At 37.6% G+C, this 19,838-nt stretch overlaps 1 protein-coding gene across 1 annotated transcript; it reads right to left on the reverse strand.

The window, feature by feature from the left end:
• Positions 1–13,618: 13,618 nt before the first annotated feature.
• On the reverse strand, positions 13,619–14,104 carry LOC104087418 (uncharacterized). Its single transcript, XM_009591875.1, has one exon. It carries the CDS (start codon positions 14,102–14,104, stop codon positions 13,619–13,621), a length of 486 nt encoding a protein of 161 aa, XP_009590170.1.
• Positions 14,105–19,838: the final 5,734 nt, after the last annotated feature.

Here is a 19,838-nt window from a genome sequence, read left to right on the forward strand (position 1 = left end):
CCTCGCGAGGGAAAAAGCGAGGTGCATCTCGCGTGGAGCCTCGCACAGCAATCCCCAGAGCTCGCGTGGAACTCGCCTCGCGAGGTGTAAAGCGAGGCAGTAACCTCGCGCCGCCAGGTAAGTGAAATGTTTATCTTAATTTTTTCCTTTATTTATTTTAACCCCCTCCCTTAAAACTTAACCTAAACGCCCAAAACCTCACTGCTCACAAAAACAAAAGGCACACAACATCACTGCTCACGCCAAGAACACTGCCAAAACCCCTCCCTCACAACCCCATTGAAGACAAGCACTCATCTGCTCTTTCCTTCACCTGCAACAGCAATTCAAGGGAAATCCCTCCTCTTAAACATCTAAGCTACAAACATGCCTCCAAGGAAGGACACCGGTAAAGGTAAGGCCACATCCACTACTCCGTCTAAGGCCAAGGCTCCCTCTGCATCCCTACCGAAGAAGAGAAAAGGGGGTGAAGCCACTTCAAGTCAAGTTGCAGGATTGCAAGTAGTGGGATCTATAGCAGGCACTCGCCCACAATCTCAAGGACAGAGGGATTTTTGACTCAAGAACATACCTCCACATGTTAAGTATTGGTACAAACGTTGTAAGCCGAGACATATACATTCGGAATCTACTATTCATGAGCGTCGCCTACAAGCCAAGTACCTAGCAATCTGGAGAGGTACTAATGAGTTGGGGCTGCGTTATGTGTTAAAAAATACCGGGGATATCAATGTCAATCTAGTTCGAGAATTTTATGTCGATTTTGATCCAAAGGATCCTGAGCAGCTGGTGCCCATTTGGGAAGATTGATAGATTTTTCAGCCTCAGTAATATGCAATTTCTTAGGTGCTCCAGATGTTCCTCAGGAACCCTTGGACAAATTCATCAACCGTCCTACATATCGAGAACTAAGACACACTCTTTGTGGTGTCAATTCTGTGATGGCGTAGGTTCGGGATAAGAAAACCAATCGTCATAGGAAATTCCCCAAGAAGAAGATGAGGGTAGAGGCTCAAGTATGGCTGAAATTGATTAATACACGGCTCCTACCTTGCAATCATGACACTCTTATTAGCCGTGAGAGGACGTGTGTGCTATATTTCCTCATAACTAACTAGAGGGTGAATGTGGGTCATTTGATCTGCTACCAGATGACTCAAGTGAGAACTAGTAAGAGAATTGATTAAATGCCCTTTGCAAACATGTTAACACAATATTTGAGACAGGAAGAGGTAGAGGGGGATAAAGCTTTCGATCACATCATTGATCAGCCCCTACGACTAATGGACATTACAAGCGTCCGGGTTAAGGAGGAGATAGATATGCCATCAATGACAGGTGCCGAGTGCAATACTCGCGATGACAGCTTTATGGCCCATTTATATGGGATAATGGACTTGCAGCTTCGGATTGGGGGACGTTCGGCCACTATAGAGGAGAGGGCCATATTGGAGGAGCGTTTCCCACTCAATGCTCATGCTCAGCAGCTAGTTGGGCTTGGTGATGGCTACAGACTCCTAGAGGATGAGGATGTCAACACACCTGAGCAGTCCGAGGACGAGCCGGAGCAGTCGGATAATGATGATGCTGATGAGGAGGAAGCAGAAGATGAGGTATGGGCAGCCTTCGAGGAGGAAGGCGGTGATGAGGCTTGATCAGGGAGTTTTCATACACCCTACTCATTTTTTTCTTGTTTTGTCAGTTTGTGTATGTACTGAGAACATTGCATGAAATAAGTGTGGGGTGGTAACTTGTAAATATTAGTCTTGTTGTAAATATTAGTCTTGTTTTAGTTATTTTTTTTAGTTATATTTCTTTTTAGTTAGTGTCATCTTAGCCTTTTAAAAAGAAAAAAAAAGAGTAGAAAAATTGGACTCTTCTTGATGACGGATGTCCTAGACAGTTTTCTTGAGGGAATTAAGTCTAAAGAAAAAAAATAAAAAGATTTTCTTGTAGGTAGTGTAGTAATTCCCTCTTGATTTTTCTTTGTACTGCATTTCTTTTCCAAAGGTTTTAGTTGAATCGGGTGTAGTTAGTTTTAATTTTTAGGAGTAGAAACCACTGGGCTAAGAATTGAATTGTAGCGATATCTCTTAACTTTGTTATGCCTTGAGAATAGTGAGTACTCTGGTTGTGATGCTTAGGCTCAATGTTTGACTCTAGTATAAATACATTAATTATAGATTCTTAAATTTGCTTAACTACTTTGACTAGAGTGTCGTGATAAAACCAATCCTAAGTGAGTTATGTGCCATGTCTGTGTGAGGTTTGTATGTATTCTGTGCATTAAAATTGATGTCTAGAACTTGCCCCGTGTGTGTGCGAAGCGAAATAGTAGTCTTGTTCAGTCTAGGAAGTGATATAAGAATTTCTTTGTTGAGCCAAATGTATATAGTTTACTCGCCTAAATGTCATATAACGTAGTTAACCCCTTTAAGCATGTAATCATATTTCTTTGGTAATCACATTACAAGCCTTACCCTTTATTTGAATTGACCATATATTTGAATCTTGTCACCTCTCATGAGCACTTGAATTGGGATGAACTATGTAAAAGTTAAAGTGTGGGGTGATGGTTTGGCTTTTCAGTAAAACAAATAGAATAAGGAGAAAAGTGCACCATTTTGAAAAGAAATATATATATATATCAATAAAAGCCACTTGGATTGAAACAAAAAGAAAAAATATACATATAGTTGTATTGTATGAAAAATAATTCTTGATGGTGGTGGTTAGTGATGTAATTGTGCTTAAAAAAGTATGGGGTAATATACATTGAATTAAAGGTGGAGTTTTGGTTTGACATAAGTATGGGCTTGAGTGTTAAAGTATATGTATTAAAGTGCTTAAGGGAGGTGTAGTCACTCATATCCAAATGTATCCTACCCGACCCGCAGCCTACATTACAACCAATTAAAGTCATACTTGATCCTAGACTGAATGAGCTCGATTAATAAAGTATTACACTACGGGCAAGCCTATGGTGCATCATTTGTGGCATATGAATGTTATTTCTGAGAGCGAGTGCATTCTTCCTATCTTGAGTTCCTACAATCTTAAAATTTATTGTGTGTGGAACTAATTTCTTTTGTTGTGTGAGGGTACGTGATTCATGATGGAAAGGTAATGTCATTGACCTCCATGTTAGAATAAGTAAGTGAATTATGAATAATATATGGTATTTGTGAGTCAAATCTTGAGGTGAGAATGTTACACCTCTGTGCTTAGTATATTTTAAAGATTCTTGGTATGACGAGTTAAGGGAATTTCTTAAAAAGGTCGTGCCTATAAGTGTAGTTTGATTGCTTGAGGACGAGCAATGTTTAAGTGTGGGGTATTGATGTGTGGCTATAATTTCATATTTTAGTACATTATTTACCTTACATTTTATGTGCTTTACTGTTTAAACTACACTTTATTTGCGCATAATGGAGTCTATTTTATGTGTAGGTACATTGGAGATGAAAGTAGAGCAAAAGGAATATTTAAAGTCTAAAGCGTGCTCGAAAACAGTCGAAAAGAAGAAAGAAAGAAGTGAGCAACGGAAAAATGAGGAAGTTGGCGAAGCGAGCTATTGAGCTCGCGTTAGAGCTGGCGAGGTGAGCCTTTGATCTCGTGTGGGAGCAGGCGATGCGAGGGATAAGGCGAGGTTGAGCTTGCGTGGAGGCAGGCGTCGCATGGTCTGGGGCGAGGTTCATCTCGCGTTTTACCTCGCGAGGCACGGTTTGAGGCGAGCCTGATCCGAATTTTGAAGGCTTATTTCGTCTCCCTGTTTGACTAGGACTAGGGCTATGTCGTTTAGGTCTTTTCATACACGTATAAATAGACATTAAACACCACTTTTGAAGGAGTTTTTGCGACCGGAGGCAAGAATAACTTGTGGAACACCCGTTGGGGGATAGAATCATCGATTTCTACATTTCTTCATCTTTACTTTGTAATTTATTTATGAAAAATACTTGGGATATTGTTACTATGAGTATGAGTAGCTAAACTTATAATCTAGGGTTTTAATGGAACCTATTGGAGGATGATTTTCCTGTTACGTTAATATAGATTTGCCGTAGTTTTTCTCTATTTGTTCAACTACGTTTATATTGTGGCTGGTTGAAGAGCTCTCAATCGATTGTGCCTATTTAGTGTGTATTACTCGGAAGAGAGTGCATATTTAGGTAGTTATCTCTCCTAATGTATATGAGGGGTCAATACGGAGGTTTTAAAGGTGGGATTAGGAATAACGAAACCTTGGTGCGATCCGAGTGAGGAGTAACTTAGTGCCAGCTAGCGTAATTCGGAAGAATATGTCTAGTAAATTATGGTAGTTACTCGGGAGAGAATTACGACACTCTGAGAGCTCATGATCGGTAGAGAAAACTTAGAAAAATTTATAGGAAACGTAGCAGAAAGGATTCCGACAATAGAGGAAATCACAACCTTAGACCATTCCAATTCTTGTTTACAACTTGTTTGTAGTTAGTTATTAATTACTGCATTTTCATTACGTGATATTTAATTAGTAAACATCCAAATTATTATTTAAATATTTCTGAATAATGATTGCGTGAATTTGTGCGAGTCTACTAGTTGTGCTTAATAGGTTAATTCCCTGTGGGATTCGACTCCGGACTTGTTAACCGGAATATATTTACAACGACCGCTTAGTCCTTTTTATAAGGCATAGTTGGGCGTGATCACTTATAAATAAATGTATCCTACTAAATGATTTCCTCACAAACCAATAGTATCTTAAGTAATGTTTATGAAATTACACCTATACATAAACATTTCAAATTTTAATTTCCATATCGAGCTATCACAACACACAACTGCAGAATCAAGATAAATATATAACTTTTACAATATTTATCCAGAAAAAGAAAAGAGGGAAAGAAGGATAAAGAGATAGTTGAGAAATGAGCAAACCTAATGGTTGCTACACTTTTAACGGTCAAGAAAGGGACATAGGTAACTGTACTCCTTGTAATAACATTAAGAACGAACTTCTGCGGTGGTGTTCCAATCCAAATATGAGTTATATTGTATTTGCATCACAAGTTACTTGGAATCCATTCAACAAAATAAAAAACACTAATAAACAAATTAGTCTGAACTAGAGGAGTAAAGGTGTAGAAATATATTCCATAACAGCTTTTCTATCGCACAAGCTTTTCTAATAAATCTCAACAACTAGAGATCTAGAATATAGAAACAATGAAGTTAAATCACTAAATTCATAATACAATATAGAAAACTATATTATAAAATTAATTACGTTGCAACAATCAGTAAGTGGTATGATTTGATTATTGAAAAAATAGTTCTTTAGATTCTTGAAGCTAAAAAATTATATAAACCAACAATAGAAGATACTAAGAAAATTCTCATTCAAGGAATTAATTCTTTGGCCATCGAAACCCTACGCCGGGCAATTAGAAATTTTCATCAACCCTTAGACCTACCCAATTGAAAAGTAAAGGTAACACATCCGGATCATGTTATCCACACATATTTTAAAAAGTAAAGGTTCATCCAGTAATAATACCGACAATCCCGAAAGAACTTTTTCTTTTGAATCTAAGAGAGTTCATAAAGTACAATACCTCTTGCCAAATAGTTAGCAATATCAGCATACCAAGGCGTCTCCTCCATTGCCACTGCTAGTAATTGTTCATCCGAAAATGTCTCTGTTATATCTTCAACTTCTACTTTCTTTTCAGCTCCCTTCAACCTTGAAAGGTGGTCTGCCACTTGGTTCTCCGTTCCTTTCCTATCGCGGATCTCCAAATCGAACTCTTGTAGCAAGAGGACCCAATGGATCAAGCGTGGCTTGGACTCCTTCTTAGCTTTCAGGTACCTAAGTGTTGCATGGTCAGTATAAACAATCACATTTGAACCTATCAAATAAGACCTGAATTTGTCGAATGCAAATACCACAACCAACATCTCTTTTTCTGTCACGGTATAATTGAGTTGTGCACCATTTAACGTTCTGCTTGCATAGTAGATTGAATGCACAATTTTGTCCTTTCGCTACCCCAAAACTGCTCCTATAACATAATCGCTCGCATCACACATGAGCTGAAACGGATGCTCCTAGTCGGGTGCAACGATGATTGGTGTAGTCACTAGTTTCTTCTTCAACTCCTCAAATTCTAACCTGCAATCGTCAGAAAACACAAAGGGGTGATCCTTTTCAAGCAGTTTACATAAGGGATTAGCAATTTTAGAGAAATCTTTTATAAATCGACTGTAGAAACCGGCGTGCCCAAGGAAACTTCTTACTGCCTTGATCGAAGTGGGTGGTGGCAAATGCCCTATCACGTCAACCTTAGCATGGTCGACCTCAATACCCTTACTTGACACTCGATGCCCCAAACTATACCTTCTTGTACCATAAAATGACACTTCTCCTAATTTAGCACCAGATTCATCTCCATACACCTTTTTAACACTCTTTTCAAATTGTTAATGTCACGACCCAAATCGGAGGACCGCAACGGGCACCCGATGCCTTACTCAATCGAGTACTATCGTAACATATCTTTCTCTATCACACCATTAAAGGTAAATGGGCTAGAAGGGCCATCATGAGATAACTGGAATAAAACATAAGGGAATACTAGACATATGGTGACCAAACGTGATATAAACACTTTTACACGTGACATACGGGCCTATAAGGCCGAAATGATAATTTGTACACTCAAAACATAATTCGATAAAGCCATAAAAGTATCCATATACATGACCTTTGTCTACAAGACTCTAAGAGTATATAAACGTCATAAAGGTCGGGACAGGGCCCTGCCATACCAATCAATACATGTCCAAATCATATTGACCAAATAGGTAACTCCGGAGCAAGTGGAGTGCACCAACACCTTCCGTTGAGATGATAGCCTACTAGGAGGACTGTCAACCTACCTATCGGGACATGCGGGCATAAAACACAGTGTCCCCAGGAAAAAGGGACGTCAGTACAAATAAAGTACCGAGTATGTAAGGCATAAAAGAAACATGGTGTAAAGAACTCAATATGTAAGTCTGAATATCTCTGTGAATCATGAAACATTTATAATGTCATGCATATTCATGTAAATATCATACCATTCATAGGTATATAAGTACATAATATCATCAAGCCTCTGAGGGCATCCCATCATATCACCTCGGCCTCTGTGAGCGAAATCATCAACGTATACCAGCTGATCAGGTGGTGGTGTGTATATAACGCCATAACATTTCCCCATACCCCATATACATATAATATATGCGTATATAATACCATATGGTCATGGGTCAATGTACATGTATAAATGAATGCAATTCATAAGAAGTAACTGAATAAGATATCTCGGAATGTCATAAGATCAATATGCCTTCGGTTAATATCATGAAATAAACTTTATCATCTTATGTATTTTCTGAGACCCATGAACAAATGATAGAATAATAGGACACATGGGGAATCAAGAATATAGGAACCCCTAGTACTTTTAAGAATAGTGTCATTTGTGAAAGTTGCGCGTTCACTCGTTTCATTTGTATCATATGGATCATGACAAAAGAAAAAAAGGGATAACCTTAACATACCTTTGTCATTTACCTAACCACACGATGTAGGTTCAGCCCGTTAGTACTTCAATCTACAACAAATAATAAGGGAACATTGTTAAGCTTACGAAAGATAGAACTCAACACAAATGAGCGACTAACTCATCTACGAAAGTTTGGGCAGCACCTCCCCTTATTATTTTCATTTTCCTCAAATCTACAAACAAGACCAACATGTCCAGAATGTCAACAAACACACACACACACACACACACACACACACACACACACATATATATATATATATATAACCTCATAATTATTACAATACATCACCAAAACAGTCCACACCATCTCACCCAACAACCAAGTTCTAACTTGCACTTTCCAAGCCATCTCTTCTTCCAAACACATCAACCACAATAGCAATAGTATTCTTAAGTTATTTCTACTGATTTCTAGCCATAAAACATCAAGAATTCAACTCCAAAATAGTCCAGCAACTACAACACTTCAACATGAAGTTCAACTTACTTCACAAGTTTTCTTTATCAAATCAAGTATATATACATAGATGATCTTAAATACATATAGGAGAAGTTAAACCTTACCTTGGCAGCAATAATACTCATTCAACTAAGCTTTAATTCAAGCTCAAATAAGCTTTTTACCCCAAACAATAAAGTTGAGATATAACTAGGTGATCTTGATTTTCCAAGAGAGAAATCACCTTACCAACTTGTGGATTTGGTCTTGAACCCTAGGATAACTTTGAGAGAGATCTTGGGTTGATATTTTGGAGCTCCTTCATGTTGCAATAGAAAGAGGGGGGTATTATGAATTATTTTCAAAGTGAAACTGAGATGCATCTATGTTTATATGGCCCCACTAATGGGCTTGGGAAGATGGGTCTTGGGCTGCCCCAAGACTTGCCCATCTCTATCCTTTTCCATTCCCTTTTAATTTGATCCACAAGATCTAAGTAGGTGATTCATGTTGGTCCTTATTCTATTTTGAAACATGTGTCTCATCCTCATTAAATAATTTAGACATGTGTCGAGTAGCTCAAGCAAGTAGGACGGAAAGTAATTTGGTGAAGCAAGCACGTCGGGTAAGCAAGCCACTCATTTTTATTTATCCAAAATCTCCTTTCTCACGTTTAAGTGCATTCTTCCTCAACCTAGTCATTTGTATGTTGAACGGAAATACGGGATGTAATATCATTAGATCACTTTATATACTTTCAAAGAGAATCTCATTTTCGAGCTTACATCAATTGACTTGCGGCGTACTTTCACGTACAAAAATATGGGGATAGGGTGTAACATCATTCCCCCTCTTTGGAAAATTCATCCTGGAATGTTGACTGATGCACTTATCATTCTCATAACCTATAGCTCTTGCAAATACTTTAATACTCTCCTTTCCATCTAGGCAAATGTTGTGTGAATAAATCCAAAGGCCAGAGCATTCCCCCCTTTAGGCCTCTTTCTCATACCACGACTTGTGGTCGGAATTCTTCTAATCTCGTAACTATTGCTACCTTCTATCATGCAGTCTGTATGACTTTGTCCTTGTATGTGTGCCTAGATGCTCTTCTCTCATTTTTCATCTAGCTTTTAGCCAATCTCTAGGCCTCACTTTGTGAACATATACAGAATTATGACAAGTTGTCCCTCTGAGCGTCTATGAATTTACTACATCTAAGTAGGTCATACTATATCCTAACTCTTACTTCGGTTTATTATTACTGAGGTCTGCTACCAAACTCTAGGTTACTCTCGTTCCTTATCCTATATGTATAAATCTAAGTCCTTTAATGCTTCCTCCTTACTGTTCATCTTAAGAATGACGGCCTAATCTCATCTCATACTTTGTAACTTTTATCCATCCATGGTTGATTCACCTCAATGGTGATCTACAATCTACCACTGATAACTTAAAACCTCTTATGTAATACATTGTCACTAAGGCTCACGTCGCATCGAGGAACATTTGAAGTGATTTGCCTGAGCATCTTCAATAACTGTATTTCATAGCATCCCAATGTGATTCATCTTATAGGGGTATTTTAATACCGTGAAATTCATGAAATCCCTTTTCTTTAGATCATTACTCATTCAAATATCTAAATGTCATCCTTTTTTCTTTCACAATTACACCCTTATTCTACTACCAGGGCAGCATTCCATCTCTTCTAAATGTTCATAGTCTTAGACTCCTCTGACTCTGGTAAAGATGCGAGCTTATTACATCGTATACTTGACGGAATTTTTTGATGTTCTTCCTCGCCTATAATTATCCTTAGTTACTTACCTCCACGCCCTTGTGCTTGAAGGGTTGCTTCTGAACTGATATTTTGACTGTCTTCCCAGCGGCACTTTCTTTTATTTCCGTAACACCAATACGGTACCTTTAACTACCCCAACTCATATCTGAATATTTCTCAAGGATTACAATGTCATAACTGCGAGACTAAATTCACCATATTGAGTTTCACTATGTTTATCCTACACAATCTGTTGATTTGTCTGTATCCTCTTGTCTATCCATAACTAGGCTCTTCCTGACTCAACTACTAACTACTCGTTGGTCAATTTTCATATCTATATTTTGCGTAATCTCTCTTGGGATATGTCATTTGTCTTAACTTACCTCTCGCACTGGCTCCTTATGTATCAAGTATTCATTCGTACTTATTTATCAACAATATCCTGGTCGGGAACCTTTACTGCCCCTCCCTACCGTCGTGCTTGCGTAATGTGCTGGAGTCATAACCTATCTATGGGATTTGAATAAGTGCAATATCATCCCTTTCTCATTTTTATCCCATCCTTCCTTTACTATTCCATAGTTCCCTGAACCATATAACTCCTACTTAATACCATATCACACCATTTTTCCCCTTCAATTATCTTTGGCATCTTTTCACATACTCACTGACTCTTACTCGCCTTGCGGTAATCCTTCTATATCAAGGATAACAAAATTTCTTACTCACGAGGGTGACACCTAGTGTAAGTGGCACACATAGTCCCTTAAGCTTAACTCTGCTCACAGTACTTGCTTTAGGGAAGCGTCTTCCTGAATGAACTTTAAAGGATATTCTTTTGTTATCCATTCTATTATTGCCGGAACGCTATCTCTGAAATTCTCACGATGCCGGCTATTATAAAATCCTTCGATCCCTAATTCATGTTCAGTTTATCTTATTCACTATCCTATACTAATTTCTATTACTCTGGGGGTCTGACTTTTCCTTCTGGTAATCACGTTGGAGTCATCAACTCATTTCTCGAAGTGGGGATATGACTTAATGGCTTATACTCTTTTATTTCCTGAAGGCTTGACACTTGTCTTTTCCTTCACTTGACTAGAGACTCTGTCATCCTGTCATATTTTGATTTGTCGTTATCACTCACTTATCACACCATGCTCGTAATGCTTCATTTACTCTCTTCTTATTCTCCTGCTAATATTTCTGTCTATCACTTTATTTTGAAAGCTTTAACAAAATATTCTTTTGCTTTTAGCTCCCCTTGCTCCATCCACTAGCTCTTCGGGTCGCCTAATATTCTCTCTTTACTAGGGACGGGAGCCATAATAAGGTAAATATTTATCCCTTCTAGGATTCAAGTGCCTATCTTTGTAATTTTTTGAACATTCTAGTATTAATATCTAGCTGTACTATTCTAGAATGCACTATCTAGGTGCCTCACAAGGAGAATTATTACCACATTTGCAATATCCTTCGGAAATGTCAGCTAACGCTAACAATCCATCCACCATTTTGGGTTACTCTAACCCCAACTGGATCCTGATATCCCGTCCTTCTCTTAAACTATATATGTTGGCTCCCATGGAGTATAACTGAGATGGGTGTGGCCAATTGTACATACCTCTGCTACAATTGAAGGTAACTTAAAATGCTTATATTTCTCTGCATGAATTGTAAATACTGATAATCTTCACTAATTGGGTACCTCGTACCCTTCTTCATCTTGCTTCTTTTACTTGTTGAAACTTGTATCTACCTTCTGATTCTCTCGTTGCTTTAAACCATATGGGTGGATAGATATTCATGCCTTAGGGCTCCTTATCAAGAAGCTTACACATAGGAGAAGTTAAACCTTACCTTGGCAGCAATAATACTCATCCAACTAAGCTTTATGTCAAACTCAAATAAGCTCTTTACCCTAAACAACAAAGTAGAGAGATAGCTAGGTGATCTTGATCTTCCAAGAGAGAAATCACCTTACCAACTTGTGGATTTGGTCTTGAACCCTTGGATAACTTTGAGAGAGATCTTGGGCTGATATTTTGGAGCTCCTTCACATTGCAATAGAGAGAGAGGGATTATGAATTATTTTCTAAGTGAAATTGAGATACATCTATGTTTATATGGCCCCACTAATAGGCTTGGGAAGATGGGTCTTGGGCTGCCCCAAGACTTGCCCAACTCTATCCTTTTCCATTCCCTTTTAATTTGATCCACAAGCTCTAAGTAAGTGATGTACCTACTTGTCACCTACTTAATCAAGTAGGTGATTCATGTTGGTCTTTTTTCCATTTTGAAACATGTGTCTCATCCTCATTAAATAATTTAGATATTTGTCGAGTAGCTCAAGCAAGTAGGGCGGAAAGTAAGTTGGTGAATCAGGCACGTCGGGTAAGCAAGTAACTCGTTTTTATTTATCCAAAATCTCCTTTTTCACATTTAAGTGCATTCGTCCTCAACCTAATCGTTTGTATGTTGAACAGAAATACGGTATGTAATATCATTAGATCATTTTATATACTTTCAAAGAGAATCTCATTTCTGAGCTTACATCAATTGACTTACGGCGTACTTTCACGTACGAAAACATGGGGTATAACAGTTAAGACAGTCATAAAATGAATTTCCCACCACTGAGAAATCATCCATAAAGACTTCCATAATATCTCCAACCATGTCAGTGAAAATGGCCAACATACACCTTTGAAAAGTGATTGGTGCATTGCATAGGCCAAACAGCATTCTCCGAAAAGCAAAGATGCCATACAGACAGGTGAATGACGTTTTATGCCTATCCTCAGCGGTTATTGTGATTTGATTGTACCCCGAATATCCATCCAAAAAGTAGAAGTGAGACCTCCCTGCCAATCTATCCAACATTTGGTCAATGAACGGTTGGGGAAAGTGGTCTTTTCGGGTGGCATTGTTAAGTTTTGTGTAATCCATGCAAATTAGCCAACCCGTGATTGTACGAGTAGAGATCAACTCATTATTCTCATTTTGTACAGTAGTCATGTCACCTTTCTTCGAAACATATTGGACCGGTCTTACCTAGACGCTATCCGAGATAGGAAAAATGATGCACGCATCCAGACACTTAATCACTTCCTTCTTCACCACTTCCTTCATGTTCGGGTTCAACCTTCTTTGATGTTACTTAGAAGGCTTGTGCCCCTCTTCCAAGAGAATCTTATGCATGCAAAAGGCCAGGTTGATACCCTTAATGTCTGCCATGGCCCAACCAATAACATTCTTACATTCTTGTAACACCTGTAAGAGTTGTTCTACCTGCACAGCTAACAAACCAGATGAGATAATAATAAGTAAAGTAGAGTTAGGCCCTAAGAAAGCATACCTAAGGTGAGCTGGAAGCGATTTCAGGTCCAACTGTGATGGCTCCTCTATTGACGGCTTCGCATGTGGTGTTTCTCTTTCTTCTAAGTGTAATGGCTCAAACTGAGGTTCCCTTTTCCAGAAACCTTGACCTTCAAGAGCCATAACCCACTATACCAACTCTTTACCATCCACTTCCTTTAAATTCATCAAACAAGCTTCCAATGGGTCTCTGACATGAAGAGTCTCATACTCATCTTGTAGTATCACATCAACTGCCTCCACTAGCGAATAATTTGCAAATTCATTGGGCCTCCTCATAGATTGTTGAACGTTGAATATTATTTCTTCATTGTTTAACCTCATTTTCAACTATCTAATCTCACAGTTAATCAATGCTCCCCCAGTAGCTAAAAATGGCCTTCCCAAAATTATGGGTATTTCTTCGTCAACCTAGCAGTCAAGAATAACAAAGTCGGCAAGAAATATGAACTTTCCCATTTGAACGAGCACATCATCCAGAATTCCTGTTGGCCTTTTCACTGTGCGATCAGCCAGTTGCAGCAACATTAAGGTTGGTCTAGCTCTGCTAATGCCTAACTTTGTGTAGATTGCCAAGGGTATCAAGTTAATACTGGCTCCCAAGTCACACAATGCTTTAGCAAAAGCATAACATCTAATTGTGCATGGGATAGTGAAACTACCGGGATCAGACAACTTTTGAGCCATAGGTCTTGTCACTGCCGCACTACAAGTTTGAGTCAGAGTTACAGTAGACAGGTCCTGGAAGTCAAACTTTCGAGACATCAAATCTTTCATAATTTTAGCATAACTTGGTATTTCCCTCAAAGCATCCATCAGCGGAATATTCAATTGAATCTGTCTGAGCATTTCTATGATTTTTCTGTATTGATCATCTTTCTTTTGCTTTGCCAACATTTGAGGGAATAGTGTTGGAAGTATCTTCTACCCACTGCTATGTGTCCTTTACTGATTAGAAGTCTTTTCTAATACCTGTTCTGGGAACTGTTCAATTTATTTCTCATTGTTTTTGTCAACTTGTGCTTGCTTAACTACGACCTCTGTGAGCTCCGTAAACTCATCGATCACAATTGGCACTAGAGTATTTGACATTGTCTCTCTATTGGATTGAGCAAATTCTTTCCCTCTCTCCAAATCCCTTCCATTCCTGAGACTCACTGCCATTAACTGGTTCTGGTTCTGCTCTTTTGAATTAATGTGTGTGTCTGCTGACAATGTTTCTTGTGGGCGATTGTTCAAAGCCATGGACAAATGGCCTAACTGAGTTTCAATGCCTTTAATAGCCGAGTCATGTGCGGCTAACTTTTCTTGCATCTTTCCATTAGTCCCAATGATTTGTTGCAACATGCCCTTGATTTCTATCATATTACTGTCTTCCTGTCTGGTCACCTGTTATTGATGAGGTTGTTAGTAAGACAATTGTTTTTGGTGCTACTGATTGTAACCTGATTGCCTTTGATAGGGTACAATTTGGCCTTGTGGTCGTGCTCCCACATGATTGGTATTGTATTGTTGTTACGCTGGTTTGTACTGCTGATTCTGAGGTCCCCATTTCAATCCACCTTGTCTCTGACCCTCAAAATTATTTACGTAATTCATGTCTTCTCTGAAGCCTTGGTTATCATTTTCTCCACTCCACGAGCAAACATACGGCTAATTGATGCATGGAGTGCATAGGCCTCCATTTGTTGTGTCAATAATATGAACATGTTTCATGCCCATCTCATTAATTTACTTTGTCAACAATCTCATCTGGGTCATGAGGGTGGCTATGTTTTCTGCATTTGTATTGTTTGGGTCAAGAGCAACAGAATGCACTATTGGGGCAAGTGTTGTATCCCTCGTCATACAGCCTGAATTTTGAGCCATTTTGTCAAGAAGCCAACCCCATATAGAATCTCTGTCTTGACATCTAATCCAGGATGCCATGGTGTGGACACTTCACCATATACCCTTAAACCTCTCTTAGATTTCTTGCAAGGTTTTAGTTGGATTCTGCTTGAACTGCAATATCTCATCAATTTGCCTTGCAGTCTTGTTGGGTGGATAAAACTTGTTTAAGAACTGCTTGACTAGTTCCTTCCAAGTAGCAATGGAGTTTATTGAGAGCAAATTCAGCCAAGTTTGAGCCTCCCCAGTCACTGATAATGGAAACAGTAACAATCTGATTGCTTCGGGTGTCACATTCGGCTGTCTTTGAGTGACAAATTGATAGAAAATTCTTCAGATGTTGTTGTGGGTCTTCGATGTAAGACCTGGAGAACATCCATTTGTTCTGCAGCAAGTGCAGTATGTTGTTTGTAATTTGAAAAGTTTCCGCTTGTATCGGAGGGACTGCAATTGCAGTTGCCAGATTTTAAGCGGTTGATTGCGCCCAATCATATAGAGAAGACTCTGGCACAAGGGGTGCACCACTCTAATGTTTGGGTCAACTTGATTATTTCTATTGTTCCCGTTGACGTTCTCGACGTCACCAATTTGAACTTCGATTTGTTCATTCTATTTTAGCTGTTTGTCTGATCCAATGTCTTGAATGCTTTCTCGGGATCTGAGAGACCTTCAAATAGTTCACCAGTTCTCAAGGAGCTTCTAGGCATGCACCTGAGGCACATAAAAATTCAAACGTGAGAATTTCAATGAAAATATTTTTAGCGCCATGGAAAATTAATCTAAACTAAAAATTCTAGCAATTCTTTCAAGTTGTAACGAATATCACCGTTAGTTCCCCAATAACGATGCTAAAATTTGATCACGCCCAACTATGCCTTATAAAAAGGACTAACATATTTCAGAAAACTAACATATTTGCTATAACTTTTCAGTATCACTAATGATAAGCTCAGACAACTTTCAGAGTTCAAGATTTGATTTGTGAATTAACATAAATTACTAAAGGAAAAATGACAATAAAAACTATCAACTAGCAAGAATGAGGTTGAATCAAGGATAAAAAGATCTAAGGTTTACGATTTAAATTCAAGTAATTAATCTCTTAACCAGTATTTTAAAAGGCGTTTTCGGGGCGAGCCCCGGGGAGAGGCGCACCAAAAACGCCCCGAGGCGATAGTGTGGGGCGAAAGTCTCAAGAGGCGTACGGGCGTTTGAAGCGCATTTTTTTAGTGAGGCGTAAGCCCCAAATAATTTTTTAAATTAAAATAAAATTTATTGAATAAGTCCTTCATATAATACCCAAATTCTCAAAAGTTATCTCGGTAATTACTGAAAAGTTTTAAAAAGGAACAGAAATGTATTAAATTTAAAAGTCAAGACCTTTTTTATTGATTGAAGCCCTAATTCATAGTCTTTCCCAATTCTTTATCTTGTCCGCTAGACTGCTAATATCTCCCAAAAGCAACGAATAATTTTTTTTTTTACAAATACAAATAGAACTTCATTCTCCTTCATAACAGCAAGTTCAAAATTTAAATTGCAGGTTAGTCATCCTTTTTGTTCCTCCATGTAGAAAACTTTATTTTTTTCAACTAAAGTTACTTGTGCTTCTATAAGTAGCGTATAATAGATTGTTTTGACTAGTTTTTTGTGGGGATGGAGCGCGCGCGCGCGCACACACACACAGACACACACACATACACACACACACACACACACACACACACACACATATATATATATATATATATATATATATATATTAGTTTTCTTTAATTTTTATGCAATTTTACATGTTTATATATATATACACACACACACACATATATATATATATATATATTGCATATTTATATTTTTTTTAATTTTTATGCAATTTTACATGTTTATAAATATTTACTGTAATTATATTATTTTATAAAATATTAAAAATTAAACACGTATGAGGCATATGTAAAACGCCTCGCCTTATGCCCATGCCTTTTAAAACACTGCTCTTAACTTACTCGAAAGTGGCATTGTTCAACAACAATCTAATCAAGTATTTTTTCTCAAGCAACACACGATAACTAGACACGATTAATCAAGAGCCATTCAATTAACTACAATAAACACATAGCTGAACAATTAGAGAGTAAAAACGGCTCAATTATATCAATACGCAATCAAAACTTCATCCAACAATTGGTTCCATCAACCCTAGATGACGGGTTTAGCTACTCATAATTGTGTAGATAATCATAGTAATATCCAAAAGCATTAAACTACAAATTAAAGGAAATCAGAGAGAAAAACTCGTGTGATTCGTGATTTCAAAGTGTTCCGTAGCCTATTGCCTCTCTAATGATGTCTAACCCTTCAAAAAATAACTTTAAGAGGTATTTATATGGTTGGGATCGAAGTCTACACGTCCAAAATAGTGAGAAATAAAAGTGGCTCGGATAAGCGTCGTCGGCGCAGGGCATTGTCAGATGCACCAACATTACTCCACGAGGCACTGTTAGAGGCGCCAATATTTTACCGCGAGGCACTATCAGAGGAGCCAATGACAATGCTCTGGACAAAGCCTTGCACTGTCTATATCCGTGACTTTTCATTGCCTTGTACATTTCTTTTATTGCTCCATCTTGTAGCTTTGAGGTACCATTTCGTGCAACTTTTCTCCACTTCATACCCAAGCATTCCTACACGTAAAATAAACTCTATTAAGCTTCATTATCGCACAAATTAGCATCCAAACAACAATCAAGTATGGTAAATAACGTCAAAATATATGAAATTATAATACGACATCAGTATGAGAGGGTATAATGTTTACGCGAGAGAGAATTTAGAGGAAAAATTAGAAACCATAGGGAATACCAAAATTAAAAACAATACTTTTACCGTCTAATTTCTTGAATGGCCACTAAAATTATAATATTTACTATTTAATATCCATTGGCCGCTAATATTTGCCTTCTGTGAATAAATTGGCGGCAATTAATTTGTTGCCGCTAAATAATTACCACTAAAGCCCCTTTTTATTGTAGTGCCATATGAATTCTCTTTATTTTTGTACATCATACTTAAATTAATATGGCTAAACCAATTATGTCAACTAGATAAATTATCAATATTGATAAACTTCAGGTTTATACCATGACATGTGCAATTATCAATAAACTTCAAGTTTAATATAATATGTGTTTATTTTATGGCAACGATTGCAGTCCTGATGTTATTGGTTATGCCAATGCTGGGTATTTATCTGACCCACACAAGGCTCGATCTCAAACAGACTATGTGTTTACATGTGGAGGCACTGCTATATCTTGGTGATTAACTAAGCAATCAATCGCGACTACTTCAGCTGATAATGTTGAGATAATTGTTATTCATGAAGCAAGTCGAGAATGTATTTGGTTGATGTCTATAATACATCTTATTCAAGAAAAATATGGTTTGAAGTGTGACAAAATACCCACGATTTTGTATGAAGATAATGCAACATGCATAGCCTGAGGATTCATAAAAAGAGATAGGACAAAGCACATTTCACCAAATTTATTTTTCACATATGATATTCAAAAGAATTGTGATATCAATGTGCAATAATTTCGTTCAAGTGATAATATAGCAGATTCACTATCTTCTGCATATGAATAATCTTTTGCATTTTTTTCACAAATAGAGACATGTGGATCAAGGTGTGACAATGATGGATTTTCCCACAAAATTTAACAGTTTGGTCTCACCATTTTCTCCCCCGAATTTTGGGAAAAATATCCCATCGAATCGACAATCTGCAAATCGAATAGTGAACAAATCTCCTGTTAATTTTTTGAGGTAGCGAACAATGGAGGGCGATTCAAACCCAACATATATGCCTAACCTTCTTTGGGAACTCATCTTGGTGCGATATGGCTGTGCTACAGGCACATATACTGCGCATCCAAAATTTCTTAAATGAGATATATTAGGTTCATGATCCAAAACTAATTACAACGGGTAATATTTATGATAAATTGCCAGTTTGAGACGAACAAGCATTGCTGCATGCAAAATGGTATGACTCCAAAAAGAAGCGGACAACCTCATTTTCATTAGTAACAGTCTTGCTATCAATTACAGGCGTTTAATCAAAGACTCTGCATGGCCATTTTGAGTGTGGACATGAGCTACATGATGTTCCATTTTCATCCCAATTGATAAGCATTAATCATTAGATATTTGGGATGAAAACTCAGCATCATTATCAAGTGGAATCGACTTAATTGGATTATCGAGAAACTGTGTCCATAATTGAATTATTTGTACCATTAATTTTGCAAACGTCAGGTTGTGAGATGACAATAGACACACATGAGACCATCTAGAAGATGAATCTATTAAGACCATAAAATACCTAAACGACCCACTAGGTGGGTGAATACTAAATAGGTCTACAAATATCCTCTTGTATACGTTCCAAAAACTCAAGGGATTCAATCCCAATATTTATTGGTGATGGTATAATAATTAACTTACCTTGATAACAAGAAGTGCAAGAAAAATTATTATTTAAAAGAATCTTTAAATTCTTTAATGGATCTCCATTTGAGTTTTCTATCATTCGTCTCATCATAACTGATCCATAATGTCACAATCGATTATGCCAAAGTACAAAAGTATTGGAATCAATAACCTTTTGATTTACGATAGAATGTGCCTCAACTGCACTAATTTTTATGTAATATAGGCCACAAGACAAAGATGAAAA

Source organism: Nicotiana tomentosiformis, chromosome 8 (assembly GCF_000390325.3).
Source record: "Nicotiana tomentosiformis chromosome 8, ASM39032v3, whole genome shotgun sequence".
In the NCBI taxonomy this organism is placed as follows: domain Eukaryota; kingdom Viridiplantae; phylum Streptophyta; class Magnoliopsida; order Solanales; family Solanaceae; genus Nicotiana; species Nicotiana tomentosiformis.

What these genes read in the sequence shown, in the direction of transcription:
- LOC104087418 (XM_009591875.1), bottom strand. Translation starts at nt 14,104, where the DNA reads ATGTTGGCAAAGCAAAAGAAAGATGATCAATACAGAAAAATCATAGAA.